The sequence below is a fragment of the Anthonomus grandis genome, chromosome 1 (genome assembly GCF_022605725.1).
Source record: "Anthonomus grandis grandis chromosome 1, icAntGran1.3, whole genome shotgun sequence".
In the NCBI taxonomy this organism is placed as follows: Eukaryota; Metazoa; Arthropoda; class Insecta; order Coleoptera; family Curculionidae; genus Anthonomus; species Anthonomus grandis.
In genome coordinates, this window is record NC_065546.1 from 49906879 (window position 1) to 49927257 (window position 20379).

Genomic DNA, 20379 nt, shown 5'->3' on the forward strand with positions numbered 1-20379 from the left:
TTGAATAGCAGCCTTTATTTTCACGGCCAACTAATTAAAAAAAATGTTTTTTTTTTTTTTAATAAATTTACGTTTTCCGCCATATCACGATAGGGTTGTTATACATGGTTGAAAAGGTCTATTTACGTGCTATTTAATGACGGATAAATTTAATATGGCGTCCATAAGAAATAACAAAGTTGACTATGGTTGCAAAAAATCTAAAATGCCTTGAAAAATAGCGTCAACGTCAACCCATTGGTCATAGTAGATAACTCAAAATTACTTAATTTTATTAAAATCGGACTCAAGATGGCGACAATATTGCAGATTTTCTAAAAAAAATTAAAAATAATTATAAAATATTTTTGCTATATTTAAACTAAAAGTTTTTTAAAAGGATATATTTATAATATTGGGTATTTTATTTAGGACTAACTTTCTTCATGTTCTAAATGTGTACTAAAGGTACCTATAATATTGCTTGTACATTCACGCCTTTTTTGAAATTCCTGAACAAAAACTAACAAGGAACTTTGCCTTTTATATTTATTCTTCTTAATAGCAGACGTACATAAACAATTTTTTTCTGATTTTTTGATAATTTCACATTTATGACCTTTAATAGCTTTAGACTATGAAAGTGACAACCTTAAATTTTTTCCTTATTTGCATGAAACTATAGCTATTTAAACTTTAGACCCTTATGACCTAAAATTCAACTTTACGCTTATTTCTTTGTTGTTACAGGTTCGAAATTTGAGCCGGTTATTGTAGATAACATGTATAAAGTTTACATGAAACTTACCATAAAAAATGTAAGTCACAGTGATTTTGGAACGTATAAATGTTTAGCGAAAAACTCGTTGGGGGATACCGACGGCGCAATTAAATTATACTGTATGTTATTTTTGTCGGTAATAATTTTCGCGGCAATTAAACTATGATTATTTCTAGATTTACCAACACCTTCTACGGTAAATCCAGTAACTTTTAAGACTGAAAGGACCACTCCTAGAGCAATACGTAAGTACTTTACTATATGTTTTATGATATGCATTACTTAACCGTGTATTATTTATTTATGGATTTAAACAAACTAAATACTATAAATTTTAATAAGAAAAAATTAATTTTAGTTTTATATTTCGATTCTTTTAGTTTTTCCAAAATTGTGTGATTCACACGTATTTCCCGAATTTGCCACTTATTAGTACGCTTTTTTTTATTACAAAAATTATATTATTATCAATTTTTAGTTCCTTCGTTAAGTATTCATTTAAGTTCAGTCACAAAATACCGTCATGAAAATTTTAGGAAAACTTAAGTCAAAAGCAATTGGTCGTGATAATTTAACCTTGGAGCTTATATTGCTCTGTTGTCCATTTATAATACCACATATTACTCATTTGATAAATTCATGCATAACATCAAATATATTTCCGACCAGTTGGAAACTAGCTAATATACTTCCATTGCCCAAAATAAAAAATCCAAAAGAATTTAGCGACTTACGTTCAATTTCGATTGCGCCTATATTATCGAGGGTTCTAGAGAGATGTCTTGAGCAGCAAATTACGTTGTTTTTAAAAAACAATTCTATCCTTGAAGCAGTCTGGATTCGGTTCTAATCACAGCTGTGCGACCGCTCTATGCGATGTGACGGATAATATTATTCGATCTTTAGATGAAAACGAATCCGTTGAACGGGTGATGCTAGATTGTAGCAAAGCTTCGATATGCTTAACCACGAGCTTTTATTATCAATACTTGGCTTTGTAGGATTTTCTAATGCTGCAATGAAACTCGTGGAAAGCTTTATTACACATCGAAAGCAAAGAGTTTGTTTAAATGACAATTTTTCGGAAGGCATGGCTGTAGTTATGGGAGTTCCTCAGGGCAGTGTTCTTGGTCCTCTTCTTCTTTTGACTTCTTTTGACTTATACGTACGTTTTGTTTAAATGTTTAAAGTATACATCATAGTTATGATCAGTATGATATGCATATAATATATCAGTATTATGATACTCAGTTGATGTTGTCTTTTGATTCGTCAAACCCGGACAATGCTAGTGACTGTTTAAATGAAGACTTGTCAAGTCTATATAATTTATCTGTAAAACAAGGTTTACAGTTAAACCCTAAGAAATCTGTTGCGATGTTGTTTACCAAACAAAATTGCACCTATTGAAAAATTTAAAGATACAAATTAATAACGAGCCTATCGTATTTCAAGATATTTGCAAAAATCTCGGTTTGTACATTGATGTAGGATTAAGATTTTCATATCATGTGACATCAAAATTGCAGAAAGCCTATTTAATGTTGAAAACTTTATATCCGCAGCGCCATGAGTTAAATGTGGATACTAAGCGAATGCTGTGCGACTCTCTCATTCTTTCTCATTTTAACTTTTGTGATACTATGTATGACCCTTGTTTAGACAACTGTTGTAGAAATACTTTTATTTAAGTTTTTTTTTAATTATATTTATTTCATAACAATTTAAAATAATGTAATATAGAATAGACTCTACTTTACGGGCAGTCAGAGAAAATATTACCATCAGGGTTGCCAGGTGTGGCGCATTTGCGCCAAAGTGGCGCTTTTAAATTTCAAATGGCATGGCGGGTAAAATTTTGGGACATGCGCCGGGCGCCTAAAGTGGCGCTTTTGTATTTTGTATCGTGCACCTTGATTGTAAACTAGTCAAAAGAAAAGAAAAGAAGCATTGGTTTTGGTTGGTTCTTAATATTATTAATTTCATAAACAAATCCAACTACCAAAAGGGATCGTCTGCCATTCGCCTTTGCATGAGCGTGAGCGTAAACTGGACTTTAGCACTACAGATGCTTATGACAACTTTGCTCGTCAACCGTCAAACCCTGACAGTTGTCATGTTGACATGGCGGCAACATTATTGTTTGTGTTTTGAATTGAAATTGATTGATATTGATTGATTTTGCTTTATATATAGGATGTTTTTTTTGTTAAATATTTTAGTAATATATAAATAATTTTGTTATATATATTTAATTTAGAAATATGTAATTTTTTTGTTGTCATTATTTTTATAAAAAAAGTTATTTTGTAGAATTCCCATTTATTTTATTCCTATATTTTTTTAAAATAAAGTAAATGAGTATTTAAACACATTTGTTTCTGATTACAAAAAAAAAACAAATTAAAATTAGGTAATTACTATTATATTTAATTAAATAATAAAAATGTATATCTATACCGGGTGCTGCATCTCATTACGCACCATAGGAATTACAATGCAAAAATAAAGAAATAGAAATTCCTGCTTCCCTAATTGCTTTAGCTAAAAAGTTTATAGGACCTTTTTTGTAGCAAATTTTGTTATAAGAAGGTATTTTTATAAAACAACATATTTGAATCGTGGAGGCAAAATTGTCGAAAATGTTCTTTCCCTTTTCTGTTTTCATCACTTGTTTGCTAATTAAGAAACAAACATTACCTACCAGTTTAATTGAAAATGATCCAAATTTGAACATTAAAAAATTTTATTACTTGAAATCATATAAGAAAATCTCATCCATTTTTCACAAAGAGACCGACGTATACAACAGACGAAAAACACGAAGTCACGGTCTCACAACATTTACTTAAAGCTACACGTGTTTCGCTCTATTCAGAGCATCATCAGGCCTAAACAGTAAATAAACAAACAATTGTTTATTTACTGTTTTGCCAACGTTAGTGGCTTTTTAAGGCCTGATGATGCTCTGAATAGAGCGAAACACGTGTAGCTTTAAGTAAATGTTGTGAGACCGTGACTTTGTGTTTTTCATTGTTTTTCGTCACTTGAAATTATGTTTAACAGACAATGCTGCGGCAGTGATTTCTTCTCTGGAGGTTACAAATGATAACTACAATATTGCATGGGCAATTTTGACAGACAGATTTCAAAATAACAAAATGATTGTGCATTGGCATGTTCGTGCTTTGTTTGAGTTACCGGTTATGCAAAAAGAGTCATTTACTCAACTCAGAAAAATGATTGATGAGGTTAATAAAATTTTAAGGGTTCTAGAATCTTTCAGACAGCCAGTTAGCGAGTGGTCAACTCTTTTAATATATTTATTAACATCTAAATTAGACCACAATACCAAGCGACAATGGGAGTCAGAAAATGTTTCCAAAAAAGCACTTCCACAATACACAGAATTTTTAAATTTCCTCACACAGCGTTCACTTCGTTTAGAAACGTTATACACAAACAGTGACAAACACACTAATTTCTCTCAGCAACAAAATCCTCACAAGCCAACTTACAAACCCAAAATACAAGCTTTTAGTACAAATAACCAGAACAGTCCACAATATAAATGCTTTTATTGCAAAGAATTACACTCAATTTTCTTTTGTAATAAATTTTTACAACTACCAGTGAAAACAAGAGTTCTTGAAGTGCAAAAATTAAAGTTATGTTCAAATTGTTTGAAAGGAAAGCATGACATTGACAAGTGTATATCTAGAGGTTGTAAACTTTGCAGCAAAAATCATAACACTCTCCTACATTATCCAAACACCTCAAAACCACAATCAGTTTCACAAGTAAACAGTAGCAATACCAATGTTACTCTAGAACATCAGGAAACATTTGAATTTAATCCAGACATACCAGGTCCATCAAATCAGTATTTTCAATCAGCTACACCTGTTGTTCTCAGTTCAAATACGGCAAAAATTACTCAGCAAAACGAGGTTTTATTAGCCACAGCTCTTATAAATATTGCAGATAGTTCAGGTAATATGGTTGAGGCAAGGGCATTACTTGACTCAGGTTCACAATCTAATTTCATCAGTGCTGATCTTTGTGAAAAATTAAATCTCAGCAAAATTTGCATAAATATGCCAGTATCAGGTATTAATGACAAACGAACTTTGATAAACTATATAGTTACAACTTGCATCAGGTCACAAGTATATTCTTATGAATACGAAAGTTCGTTTTTAGTAATTGATAAAATTACAGAAAATTTGCCTGCAGTCAGGGTGAATGTAAGTGAATTTAATGTCCCAGAACATATTATATTAGCAGATAAAACATATTTTATTCCAGGAAAAATAGATATTTTACTCGGTGCTTCTATATTTTATGATTTGCTATGTATTGGACAAATTAAAATTAATAATTATTCACCAGTTTTACAGAAAACCAAGTTAGAATGGGTAATTACAGGGAATTTACCTTTTATTAGAAAAAATGAAAAAACAATTTGTAACGTTGCTCTTAATGACATTAATGAACAACTCAGGAAATTTTGGGAAATTGAAAGCATTAAGACTATTAAAGGTTTTAACAGGGAAGAGGAAGAATGTGAAGATGAATATAAAAAATCTGTAATTAAAACTAAAGATGGACAATTCGTTGTTCCGCTTTTAACGAAACCCAATATTCAGAATTTAGGAGATTCTTTTCAGACAGCTAAAAATCGGTTTTTCTATCTTGAAAGAAAATTAAATAAAAATCCAGAGTATAAAAAGTTATACACACAGTTCATTGACGAATACTGTAATCTTGGACATATGTCACTTCTGACAGCAGACGACTTTAAATATCCTTCATACTATTTACCACATCATGGTGTGTTAAAAATGGACAATACCACAACAAAATTAAGGGTCGTCTTCGACGGATCAGCAAAAACAACTACCAATTTATCATTAAATGATTGCTTGAAAGTTGAACCAACTATCCAGAGTGATCTTTTTTCTATTTTAATACTTTTCAGATTTTTTAATGTTGTTTTAGCAGCTGACGTCGAAAAGATGTACAGACAGGTTTTGATAATGGATGATTATCAAAATTATCAAAGAATATTATGGCATAAAAATAGTTCTGAAGATATTTAACATTTCAAGCTTAAAACTGTCACATATGGAACTGCAAGTGCTCCATATTTAGCTATAAGAAGTCTGGTGGAAGTAGCAAATGAATGTGAAACTTTATTTCCAGAAGTAGCATCAGCCATTAAGAAGGGATTCTACGTTGATGATCTTTTATACGGCTGTGACAGTGTTGAACAGGCTATACAATTAAAACAAAATTTACAAGAAATTCTTGGAAAATCAAAGCTTATCCTAAGAAAATGGATTTCCAATGAGTGTAACATATTTTCAGATACAGAAAAGAATCAGACCAATGTAGAATATTTTATTTCTAGTAAAGAACAAAATAAATTGATAGGACCTTGTGTTATTCAGGTAAAAATATTGCTCCAGAAATTGTGGAAATTAAATGTTGGATGGGATGAATCTCTTCCTGTGGAACTTCATACGAGTTTTGTTTTATTCATGAACCAGTTAACAAACTTAAATAACATCAACATTCCACGTCACATTATACTATCTCAAAAAACATACTTAGTATTACATGGGTTCTGTGATGCCTCAGAGGCAGCTTACGGAGCTTGCGTTTATATTATCAGTCAATATCAAGACAAAAAACAGAGTAGGTTACTTACTGCAAAAAGCAAAGTAGCATCATTAAAAACGCTAACTATTCCAAAATTAGAGTTATGCGCAGCAATAGTTTTAACAGACTTAGTAAACAAGATAATTTCTTGTTTAGATATTGATTTTGACAGGTATACCTTCTGGACAGACTCAACGATCGTTTTGCATTGGATAAACAGCGATTCTCATGTTTGGAAGCCTTTTGTTTCTAACAGAGTCGCTCACATTCATTAGGGTTCTAAGATAAATGAATGGAGACATGTTCCATCCAAAGAAAACCCAGCAGACCTTATTTCTAGAGGAGCCAACCCTGAGGTCTTGACAACTTCTTCACTTTGGTGGAATGGACCTTCCTTGTTGAAAGGTGAAGAATGCTGGCCTAAACAAAAAATCTTCTCATCAGAAGAGATTCCAGAGAAAAGACCTAAATATCAGTTATCAGCTCATATCAAACAAATTGAATATTTTGATCTTATGCAAAAATATTCGTCAATAGCAAAATTGCAGAGAATAATTGCATTAATCTTGAGATTTAAACATAATTGCTTAAATAAAACCGAAAGGCAAGAAATACTGTTAAATTGTTATGTACATATTTAGCTGTAAATTGTACAGGGTCATTAGATTTTTGCAGTTTATTTGTAAATGAGTCAGCTATATTCACAAAGAATTTGGTAAACTCATCGGGAGTTACATTACATTTCGAATTACTAGGATCATTATTTTTTGTTTCTTTAATGATGTTCCAGATGGTTTTGGGTTTGTTATGACTATTTCCTATTTTGTTTGTATAATACGAGTGTCTCGCTTGCTTTATTTTAGTTTTATATTCCTTTATACGAATTTTTAGCCATTCTGAGAGATCTAGAGTACTGTTATGTTTAAGTTATCTCTCAATCTGTTCAGTTCATTATTAAACCATTTTTTTTCTTTATTTGTGGTGAGAATTGTTTTAGTTTTTTTGGGAATATGAAAGTCTATAATAGACATTAGAACATTGAGAGATATTTCAAAAGAATTGTCAACGTTACAATTATCAAGTACCAACAACCAGTCAACTCTTTTTAGCGAACTTAAGACTCCGATAAAAATTCGATCTATGACAATTCCCATCTTCTTCTAAAATTATGTATTTTTTATTTCACTCACATGCACACAATTTTACGGTATTCTCAGAAATTAACTGTATCATGGGTGGCGTTAAGTGGCGCTTTCAGGAAGTTTTAGGACCGTATTTACTTTTGACGTTATTCACGTTTGATGTTGTAGGTAAATTTAGTTTGTTAGTGGAGTGTTTTGCTGTAGGGATAGAGTGTATTGACCTTTGAATATAATTCACCTAAGCATTAAAATTTTCCTAAATTAAAAAATCTGATCTAAAAATTATCGCGTTTACTTACATTTCTAAGATAATTTTAGTTTTAGCGACAAAATTTCCAATGTTAACCCTACTGTAATGATGATTGTGAGCATCAACTGTACAATTACTAGCAAATAAATTTACATTAATGTTCTATTAAAACACGTTTACTTGCAAATATAAACACCGGTCGCTAAAGGTTTTATTAGCATACACTAAAGAGCAAAGCTTTAACTGTTATTTTTATGTTCATTAATTAATGTTCATCAGATTTTCAAGTTATTTAAATTTTAGACCTTTTTTTATTTAAAAAAAAACGCATCCACCTCTAGTATGCCTGTAACAACGTAAAATATAATAGCCAAGAATAGCAACTAAACTATCAGAAATATTTTCAGATAACCAGTTCATATAAACCAATAAGATTAGTGAGTAATCCTGTGTCAAAATAAATTAAGAAAACAGATTTAAAAAAAACGATTAATAATTTATTAGCTCCTGGAATTTCCCTATATAAGAGAGCAACAAGTAAACCATTTTACCAAAAATATACAATATTATTATAAAAAATCCCATTTGATTGTAAAATTTATATTATTTTATTTATACATGTAAATTATTTATGCGCGATACTTGAACATAAAATAGAGCAGTGGTAAAAGGTCAAGCTACTTTGCTCATAACAAATTAATTATTATGAAGATAAAGAAAAACTTTCCTATTTAAAGATGCGTTTGTCTTACTATACTTAGCTTTGGTTTGACGCAGTAAATTATATCTTTTAGTGCCTCCTCAAAGATCGTAATTACCGAGCCTTCAAGTATTGATTTAGATAAATAAATTGAGTATTTAGAACTTGTATTACGAACCTAATAATAATAGGTCCAAAGAAGAATCTAACGTCCAGTTTTTTAATTTGGTCAAGAAGCTGATTGTAAAGTTTCTGTACGCTGTGTTCTAAATCTTTTAATACAGGTGCCAGAGGCACTCCCAGATGAATTACTTACTAAATAACTTACCTAATAAGCACTTGATTCCAGTAGAAGGCAAAATATAAAGATATCGGTAACAGATCTACATTGTTTATATTATTATATTGTTAAACTGATATTGTTGGTCATGTCAGACTATTTTTTTAAATACGTATTTCTATTTTCATATTATTTGAGACGATTTTCTCACCAAATTAGCAAGCAGAATTCACTTTTCGTGAATTAATTTTGTACAATCAAAATATTTACGTAACCCCACAATTTCCTAATTTTTTTATTTGTTATTATTATTATTATTATTATTTATAATTTATTGCTTTTAAATATTTTAAGGGAACATATTGTAAGATTTTCTATTACTTTTTGAATGAGTCAGAAGAATATACATTTGTGAATTTGTATGTGAAATATTTTTTAGTTTTTGATAGTGTAAGCCTAGCATACTTTCAAGTATTATTAAATTCTTTAATGGAGTAACGACGTGTTTGACCCAGATTTATGTATATATTTTTTAAATATATAAAATATTTCTTTTCATAATAAATAATACTTGCTCTTTTTAACGTAATTTGTTCCTGGTTTAGTAAAACCGATATCGTTAGTTTCAATTATCTATACAACCCATGGATTAATTGAGAAATTCTGTCAGGAACTTTCAACGAGATTGGGGTGACGGCGCGGCGGTCTCGTTTATAATTTTCGGAATCTTAGAAATTAAGTTTTAGAATTTAGTCATGAGCATGGATTGGGAAATCTTTAAGTTTTCTAATTTTCTTGCAGTATTACTGAAATTAATTTTTTTTTAACTTTAAAAATACTTTGAAGAATATAGTTTAACCAGTAATAAATAAACTTTTAATTCGAGAATATATTAGTTATTAAATTATAGGAAGATTTTCGTTTTTAAAAACTAAACACGAAACAAAACAATTAAAACCTTCAATAATTTGGCTTATTTTAGTACCACAAATTTAATGTATAAATTCCCTAAATGTTAGTCATTTAATTAATTAAAGCAGGATAAAGAAGACAGTAAAAAAATATTGCGTTTTCTTACATGACCCTAAATTTCTAACACCCTATATAACAATAAAAGAACTACTTATTTCGAACTAATAAACTAAACTAATATTATGTTTTTTAGGTGGTCCAAATAAAACAACCGATGATACAAAAGAACTAGAATCTAAAAGAATAAATGGTATGTAATTTGTTTCTTTTTAATTTTGAAATATTTCTTGTGACTATAAATCTTTTCCTATTTGAGTTAGCCGGCAAAATTGCTTGACGACAAGAGCAATGTAACGAAGTTATTTATTAAAAATGGTAAATGATATTTGCATACAATTTGCTGGATGGAAATAATTTATCCTAATTATTTTCATCTTATAATTTTAATTAAAATAAGTTAAAATAATACGTATTAGTACACTTTATTAGTTTAAATTTAAATAATCAATAAACTTTGATGACTAATCAATAAATATTTCAAATTCTGATTCTTGTTCTATCTGAATAAAGTAGCAATAATTCGCGTTTCCCCTTTTATTACAAGATTCATCGTAATCGTTTTCGGCCAAAAAATGTATCAGCGTGACCCATTTGTTTTCGGGTCACCCTGATAAAAAGTTTATTTTTGGTGCGATGTTGCTCGTGTTTTTTTTAAATGTTAGGTCCAGAAAAACTGCATCATTATAACAAAAAAATTCCAAGGCCTACTAATGTCAAACTCGAAAAACTCATCCATTATCCCAAAGATGCTGGTCATACACTTTTATAAAAGGTAAAAAACACGAAATCTACAGCATCACAAATAATAAAAAACTACTAATGTCAGTTTTTAAGGGCCAAATTTTAAGAAACCATGCTAGGCATTTTTTTAGCAAAAAATTGTGCACACCACTAGATTCGGCATCCCCCAAAACGGCCTCATACCAAATTTCACCAAAAAATATTAAGTAATAACAATTTTATAACAAAAAATAAAAGGGGAAATTATGCATTTATTTACATTTAAAAATGTGTAGATAGCCATGAAAAAAACAAATTGATTAAAGATAATACAAGCAAATAACAATTCCAAACTAAATACAAATAAAAACAAACAATAAACTAACAAAAATAAATACAAATAAAATAAAAACAACAAACAAAAAAATTAAAAATTAACCGCTACTAAATTTTTGAAATTTCTACTAATCCACATTGTTTTCTATGCATTTTACATTCCTTTTGCCTACATTTAAAATAACTTTACGGACTTGCTCTGGAGTAATTTCTGAACAAACCTGGATTATTCTGACTTGTAGATCTTCTAAATTTTGAGGTCTTGATTTGTACACTTTTTCTTTAAGTAAGCCCCAGAGAAAAAAATCGAGTGGCGTTAAGTCAGGGGATCTCGGTGGCCACTCAACGAAAGGACTGTTTCGTCGTATCCAACAGTTTTCAAAATGTTGATTTAACCAGTCTCTTACTAAACGAGCATTATGGACAGGACAACCATCTAATTGAAACTTCAAATTAAGGTGATATCTTAAGGGTAAATCTTCTAATGCGTTCGAAAATTCATTCTCAAGAAAATGCAAAAATTCAATTGTATTCAAATTACCATTAAAGAAAAAAGGGCCAATAATTTTGTCGCTTAGTATTCCACACCAAACGTTAAGTTTTTGCGAATACTGTCTCCTTGCATTTATTATAAATTCTGGATTCTGCACGGACCAGTGGCGGCAATTTTGACTGGAGACTACGCCATTTGTGGTAAAAGTGGCTTCATCGCTAAAAAGTATTTCCTCTAGAAAGTTTCTGTTGTTTAAATATTCTCCCTGAAGCCAATAGCAAAACTCTAATCTTCTTGCCTGGTCACCATCCTCTAAGGTGTGCAAAAATGTTGGCTTAAATGCTTTTATGTTATTTTTTTGCAAACATCTTCTTATACTTTCTCTGCGGATGTTAAGGACCAAACTAGCCGTTCTGACACTACTTCGAGGATTGCCGTTAAAATATTCCAAAATGTAATTTTCATTTCTTCTGAGCCCACGCCGTCCATTATGTCTATTTTTAAGTAGATTTGTCGAAACAGATCCTGTTTCATTGAAAATTTTATTAACACGTTGCACAGTACTTAGACTTACTGGTCTATCAAGATGCCTAATATTAAATTCTCTGGCAGCTTCTCTCATCGAACGCGTATTACCACCAACAAGACGAACAATTTCAATTTTTTCTCTTAAATTTAAATTTTCCATGATTACTAATACGATCTAAATACGTTCTATTACCACTTTTGACAGTTAGATGTCAAATGTGAATATAGTGATAATTCAATATTTCAATAATTTTTAGACACAATAGAGTTCAATATTTCAATAATTTTTAGAGACAATTTAGAAGTAAAGCGCATTTCTTTTTTTTTATCATAAAATTGTTATTATTTAATATTTTTTGGTGAAATTTGGTATTAGACCGTTTTGGGGGATGCCGAATCCAGTTGTGCGCACAATTTTTTGCTAAAAAAATGCCTAGCATGGTTTCTTAAAATTTGGCCCTTAAAAACTGACATTAGTAGGCCTTGGAATTTGCATGGCAAAATTTTTTTTTATTATAATGATGCAGTTTTTCTGGACCTAACATTAAAAAAAAACTCGAGCAAAATCGCACCAAAAATAAACTTTTTATCAGGATGACCCGAAAACAAATGGGTCACACTGTATATAAAAATGCAATTTTAACTTGTTGTTTATTATTAATATTATATAATTAAAATATGTGCTTATCAAAGAATGGTGAGGACTAAAACCTTCTAAATACTAAAATATACAAAGTCGATTAAATGAAAAGAACAGCATACATATAAACGCTAAATAAAATGGTGTTTTAAAGATTCGATTAGTTCTTTTTGCCAAGAAAACGTTAACAAAATTACTCTCCTGTATAGTTCTGTTCGTTTATACGTTATTAAGGGAGACACTAGATGACGCGTGTCTGCTGAAATCTCTTAAATCAAAATCCTTATGTACACCAGGTCCCAAATATACTTAGATTTTGAGTTACAAGTCATAAAATGATGATACCTTGCTAATTCTATGTTTTTTTACGTATTGAGTGCTATGCTAACTGAACATTACGAATCTAATTAATAAGATAGAAAAAAACAGCTACCTTGTGATGAAGTGTCCTAAACGCCATTTGACTGTCAACATTCCTATTTATCAATAGAACTCATTTTTTCGCTTTGCATTTTTTTAAAACAATTTCTTTTAATCATGATGCAAGCAAGTTAATGCAATTGAATGTCTGCCTGAGAGTTTAGGGTCGCTGATCACGAATTGCAATAAGATTCCTTTGTAGGGCACAGTAGAGAACACCGAGGTGTATTAGTAAATCTAGCTTCAGATCAGATTTATGGTCAACGACTCGAAGAATCTTCAAGTCTTGTCTTTTTAAACAAAACCTCTGTCAATAAATCAGAAACTATAGGTAAATTTCTCTGAAACAGCAAGGATTATTATGAATGTACTGTGAAAAATAATAAGCAAGTTTTTTTTAATCTATATCGTGTATTCTCTGAAAAAAAATCCCAAGCATAATTCTCCGTAGCTTTTTATAAATCCTTGTCTCTCTTAGAACTCAAAAAAGCAAAAAAATAACTTCCATTTGAAAATAGTAAATTTACCTTTTAGAAAACGCGCCAAGGTTAAAGCTAAGATCAACACAAGGAAGCTTACTCGCTTTTATACAATTATCATCTTACCTAATTGGCTTGAAACTAAGACTCAAGGACTTGTGTGGTGTACAAAAGGTCTTTTTTGTTCGAAAAAGCCTTAAGGAACATATTTCCTTTAGTTTCAGCCCAAATACCTGTACCTTTTTTGTTATTTTGTGCAGGGTTCTTTCACCTCATTTTTACTTTTTATCCTTTATGAAAATTATGGATTTAAATTCCAACGTTTTGTCTGTCGCGCCATCATATATTTTATTTTATTCCCCCTTCCATTTTCCTGCGATAATCCGTTCATTCCTATAATTATTATTAATTATTCCTACAACAATTTATTATTAAAACCCTTTATAGCTAATTAAATATTTGAAAAATCTGTTGGAAAAATATGTTTAAAGATCATTTTGAAAAAAAAATATATTAAGTGCCTTTCATTAAATTTTGTGCGAAAGTAGAGGCAAATCAACTCTATTAAATTTATTACTATTAACTAAAACGAAATACCAGCAAACGATTTACTTAGAAAATTTATATTTAATAAACGTATTAATAATTATAATGTTTAATCGTTAATCTAATTTAAAAAAATCATAATAAAAGGTTTTCACTGTTCAACTAATGAAATTTATATACAGGGTGTCCCATAAATAAATAATGGTAAATATTTTAACAGCAGATTCCTTTTGAAAAAAAAATTTGGTGAAGTAAGATTTTCCGAGTCCGAACGAAAAAACCAAAAGAGAGGGTGATATACTTATGTTTTTTTTTTGAGTTTTGTCCATAAATTTAGTATTTATTGTTCGTTTTTAATAAAATTTCGAATATGATTTTCTTTTCATATAGCAAACCTTAAAATTAAGCTTTTTTTAAATTACATTATAGACCACCAGCATTTTGGTTTTTTATAAATTCCGTAACTTTTTTAGACTTGACATAATTTAATTTTTTATTTGAAATATGTATATTGTGCAAACAGTTTTGCTTAAAAAAGGTATACATTTAAAAATTTCGGTACGATTAACCCTTTTCTGTATATTTACCTCTAGGAAAATTTAACTTCACCTAATTTTTTTCTCAAAAGAAATCTGCTATTAAAATATTTACCATTATTTATGGGCCACCCTGTATATTTTCTACAAAAAATCTAAAACCCATATCTTGTCCATTTTCTCGAAAACCAAATTTATTCGATTTTTTTATTATTGATTTGTCTATATATCCAGCATTAATTTGCTATTTTTATATTTTTTGAAAGATATTAAGATTCAACAAACCCCACCACGTATTTTATTTAAGCAAATAATTGAATGCCAAAGTAACGTATACTTTTCAGATTCATACTTAACGAGCCTGAACATTTTAGCATTTGATTGTTTTACTAGTTTTATGTAAGGTAGTTCATAAAACTTATATTAAGGTGTGTAATATTCTCATCCTTGATCGCACTATATACTGTGACAATAAAGGATCCCTCACACCAACGCGATACGGCGGGAGCGGGAGCGACAGCGGGACGGCGCGGATTTTAAAACATATGGCGGGATACGAAGGCATTCAGATAAAAGCGTTCAGCCGCTACTTCAAATGCGATACTACAGCGTTGTATTTTCTTGACGCTGCATGCACAATTTTTTCCGCGTCCGCTCTGTTCCCGCGATTCTGATTACCACGTTTGTTTACGGAAAAACTGATTGAATTAGTTAAAAAGTATTCAATTATATATGATTTAGGAAACCCTGAATACAAAAATGTTAGAAAACGCGACAAAATATGGGATGAAATAGGTGTACAATTAAATGAAAGTGGTAAGAAAACATTTTATTTAATAACCAGAAATAGTCTTGTTAATAGTTTTTACTTAATGACATAACATAATTTGTATAAAATCATAACCCTGAAAATATAATTTAATTATTAAAATACGTGACGTACTTCTCGCGAATTTGAAATGCTACATTTGGGGCTCTTCTAGGATCGTTTTCAATGTTTCGAAACGCTTCTAATGTAGCTTCTGGGGACTCCAAAAACTCAAAATATTGCTCATCACATTTTTTTGATATTACATAGTTGTGTAAAATACACGCCGTTTTCACAACAATTATTGTCGTCGGTACTGACAGTTCGATAGGTTTGTAAAAAATTCTCCCCTTTTAAGCTAAAATGCAGAAAGCATTTTCTACTACCCTTCGAGCTCGACAAAGCCTAGTATTATATTTTTCTTTACAGATATAGATTGTCTATAAGGATAGGGCCGCATTAAGTACGTTTTAAGGGCAAAAGCTTCATCACTTATTAAAACATGAGGGCTTGCTTCATTTTGACCTGGCAAATTTTTATCTTTTGGCACATTCATTTCACCTTGTTCAAACTTCTTTCCCATATTGGATGATTCAAAAATGCCACTGTCGCTATTTTTTCCAAACCCGCCAATATCCACACGCAAAAATTTATAGTCTGGCCCAACAATAGCCATAAGAACAATAGAATTTTTTTTTTAAGTAGCAGAAGTAATTTGACCCGCTTCTATCGGGACACTTAATTGTTATATGTTACATCTATACTTCCAATACAGTTTGGGAATTGTTATTTTATTTCAAAGTCTTAGGCTGATTTTTTCCATATTTCTTCGCTTGGTTCCGGCATATATATGTTTTGTAACCTTTTGCAAATCGCATTACAGACTTCCTTAACAATTAAACTAACAGTTGAAAATCCAACACGAAAACTGTGGCCAATTGTATAATAACTTTCTCCAGTGACTAGGAACCTGAAATAGATACATATTTTTTTTTGTTTTTAGGAGTCTAAATTTAAAATCAAAAAATAAAGAAAAGAAAAGAAAAGGACCCATTCCTCAGTCGATACGGTAATTGAGTACTTAACCAACAAAAAAGGAAAAACACAACCAACTCCTACTGATATGATATTTCTGGGATATTCTAAAGCCATCGAAACATTTTCACCACGAAGACAAGCATTGATAAAGTTGAAGATAGCTGAAATTATGACCCAATAAGAATGTTTACATCTTGATGAATCAGTAATGTACAATCAATCTTCTACAAGCACCAGTTATATAAATACTCCGCAAACCTCGCCTTTGGAAACTATTCCCTTAAGAAATGAGTACGATAGCCACAGTCGACCTTCCACCAGCCATAGCAGTTACACTGACATCTCAACTAATTTTAGATCCCCAGAAGGAACTATTAGTTATCCAACGACAACAAATCCAAACAATTTGTTAGAAAACTCCTGTTCGTTCCATACTGATAATCAATCTACTAGTTCTTTTTTTAATTCTTATATTCCATAATATTTCTTAGTTTCAAATATCGGTATATTACCTTTTAGGAAAATATAGATATAATATTTTGTGTATTTTAGCCTGGATTAAAATAAAATGTGTTCTAGTTTTCTTACCTTAGTGTTATTGCAAGGCGTTCTTCCGGAGTAATCGACTCCCGATAATTTGTATCTTTTTTACGAATATCATTTCTAATAAAATTCAAAATCTCGTCGAAACAATCACTTGACATTCTAAAATATATATAAAATCGTTTTGGGTCTTTTCGCAATTGCGGCATTAAGGTGTGAAATTCTCCAAAAATTACTCGGTCAAGATTAATCTCATGGATTTACTTTCTTTTTCTGCAAAAGCGATTTTTAATATTTGTTTTTCTTTTGTTCGAAAAAATGTTACTACCTTTTTCGTCTCTCATCTTCTGCTACGGCGAGTAAAAGAAGTAGTTCTTCTTCGTCAGACGAGGAATAATTCATTTTTTGTCAAATGGTCTGATGATTGCTCCATAAATACAAAACTGACGCAAAGGTTCTCGCTACCACACCACCGCATCGGTGTGGATATATGGACTTTTTCCCGCTTCCTTCGGTTTCGCGCCGTTCCCGCTCCCCTTTGCGGGAATAACCGCAGCAATATCACCTGAAACAGACAAAAACAATAATTCTTTTATATTTATTTATTAACACATAAATAACGCAAAATGTAAACTTAAAGGATAGATGAACTGCAGAATCGTATATGGCTCATTAGGTCATATTAACTTTGGAATGGGTAAAGTACCTGTAGCAGAGATTGAAAGATAATTGTTATAAAGTCATTCTTAGGTAAAAACTTTCTTATAACTTACTATTATACTATAGCGGAACAAGTAGCACAAATTTAAAGCGTGTTTCGGTGTTTCGGTCAGAACGTTTTTTATTAGGTTTTTTTATAAAGAAGTGATCTTGAATCCAGTGCGATGTTTTGTGATACAATCACTATAACAGGTGGCGATGGTTTACAGCGTGAACTCTTCTGGGATCTGAAAGGGACTCTTCAAGCCTCACAATCCTGAATTTTTATCATATTCTAAATAGAAGTGTCCTCTACAGGGAATGTTTTATTTCCTTAAGAATATGATTTTTGTGACTACAAAATTAATAGTATGAAAAATAGTAAAGTTTTATTTTGTTGTCTGGTAGAGTCACAGAAGAATTATAATTTTTCAATATTGTCTCGTAAGTAATTGTTTATAAAATAAAGAAAAAATGATGGAACCTCGTTTTCTCTTTTTTTAGGCATTTCTTCATGATAGATATAAAAATCAGAATGACAAGAAGAAAGGACAAGCACATTAAAGGCATACGTAGGCGATTGGCTTTTTTAATACACCTCATTAGCGGCAATTTTCGGAATTGAAACATTTTTTTAAAATGAAAGCAGATAGCTTCCTTTTTGTATCAGCTCTTTTTAGCTTGCAAATCGTTCATAGCGGTGGTTACTTCTCTATTTAATAAATTTAAGCTTTATTTCCCAATTCATCACACGTTACGCATATGTCAGTTTGAGGATATCTTAAAACACTATTGAATTCTATGAAACATACAGAACAATTTGAAAATTTGTTCTGTATGTTTCATACGAGGCCTTATCTAAAAACTTCTTTCAAAACTTTTTTTGGTTATGAACTCTTCTGGTAAATAGGTCTTTTCTGTATATTGCAGACTATAGTGGCTCTAATGACGTTGAAAACTTTTAATATGCTTACATAGCACATCTTTTGTTAAATCGTCTAGCTTAATATTAATAACACTGTGGTTTCCACATCGGTTTTTAGGATTTGTGTTCATTTTTATTTTTCCACACACCGTAATATTACAATCAAGAACTTGAACTCGACACTTATAACCTTCATCATGGAAACTTGCATTATTCTCGTTTTGACAGGGCCTTTTTTGCTTACAGCAAGAAACAAGCAAAACTATTTATATAAGAATTTTGCTCATCGTGGGATTGCAGAGCACTGCTATTTCTTAATATTTATTTTCTTCAGAGGACTTACAAGCAAGATTTTATAACATTTTAGAAACCTCTTACATTCTACCTCTAGCCTTTTGTACTTAACGGACCCGTCCGAATCACCATTAGCCATAATGGCTTATTATTAAGCACACATATAAACAAGAGCTCACACTTTTGCGGTACAATAACACGCACTGGCATGGTTAATTAATATTGCATCAGCCGGAAGTTTCGACTAAGCTGGCTTTTATTCGGTAAGCTATATTTTAGGTATTGATTAATAACCACGGTAGTTTATTCACGGTTTTAGTATTCTAAAAAAAGCAGCTTTATCAAAAGAATTCAGCAGCGCCTCTACGGAGATTTTTGATAAAAGTGACATATCTAGTTTCTTCCATCTGAAGGGTAGAGTATATCCGATGGGAAATTTAAATTTCTTTTGCAGTAGCTACTATTAAAGAACCCATCCCTAAGAGTTTTTCTCCTTGAATTTTAATATCTTGACTTTTTATTTCTTCCACTTTTATTAGTACATTGCTGATTATTGAAGCTATGTTAATAAATCAAAATTAATATTAGAGACTTAAACGTTTCCGAAATGTTAACATAGAAAATAAAACTCTGCTTTCGTTTAATGTTTTGGTTTTGAAATAAATGATTTAGAAACATATTTGAAACATGTTTAACAAGTATATATGTAAATATTATGAATGCTCAATACAATTGTTGAAGTTTCTTACTCATTTTCCAACGAGGATCAAAAATGTCCGTTTATATTTTAAAGTAAATTTAACTGTGTGTATTAATATTTTATTTTTTCCTTCTAGAAGTGGAAAAACCAGCACTGCAGAAAAACATTGAGATTTTCGATCACACCAACCAAAGCGATATGTCAACCTTAGAGGTCCTCTCAGCCTCTTCAACAGCTACAATCTTAAGTAATCATAGCAATATTATATCGACACTAGTTATCCATTTTATCACAAAACTTCTTGTTACAAATATTAAGTTATAATCGGACTGAGGAAATGTTATATATTGTAAATAAAATTGTACAAAGGAAAGAATAAATATATGTCAAAATTTGTATTGACTTTTATTTCTTTCGATCTTTTAAGTATAGTTGCATGGATTAGGTTTAGGCATTTCAATGCATTTTTTTGACACAATGTTTTACTCCATAAAAAAAACAGAAAAAGTAGTAACTTATACCTTCTGAAGGGCTCTTTCTACGTGTATGTCAACAATATTATCTATTGTGGATAATAAATGGGATTGGCCATGATGGATCTCTAAATGCTATCTATTTTTTTACATTTTTGTTCTATTAGCAACATCGTAGCAGTATTTACTCCTAAAGGCAACATTAGTAATGAATGAATTAATGATTTTAACTGTAACTACTTAACTGAGCCAATGCTTCCAGGCGCCTGAAAATGTTAAGTTTGTGAGTCGAATGGCTGAATAAATGAATGGCGTTTTAGTAGCATCTGAAAGAGTAGCAAGAGTGTTTATAATTCCGGCATATTCTTTTTTC

At 30.6% G+C, this 20379-nt stretch overlaps 1 protein-coding gene across 2 annotated transcripts in view; it reads left to right on the forward strand.

Annotated features, from left to right (window-relative positions):
• The window catches only part of LOC126741290 (opioid-binding protein/cell adhesion molecule homolog), a 101180-nt gene extending 81252 nt beyond the window's left edge, over positions 1–19928 (forward strand). For both annotated transcript variants that reach the window (XM_050447679.1, XM_050447687.1), the window contains exons 7-10: positions 730–879; positions 937–1005; positions 9962–10018; positions 19670–19928. In XM_050447679.1, coding sequence (XP_050303636.1) covers positions 730–879; positions 937–1005; positions 9962–10018; positions 19670–19857 — 464 coding nt within the window. In that variant the 3' untranslated portion in view covers positions 19858–19928. The remainder of the gene's footprint in view (positions 1–729; positions 880–936; positions 1006–9961; positions 10019–19669) is intronic.
• Positions 19929–20379: the final 451 nt, after the last annotated feature.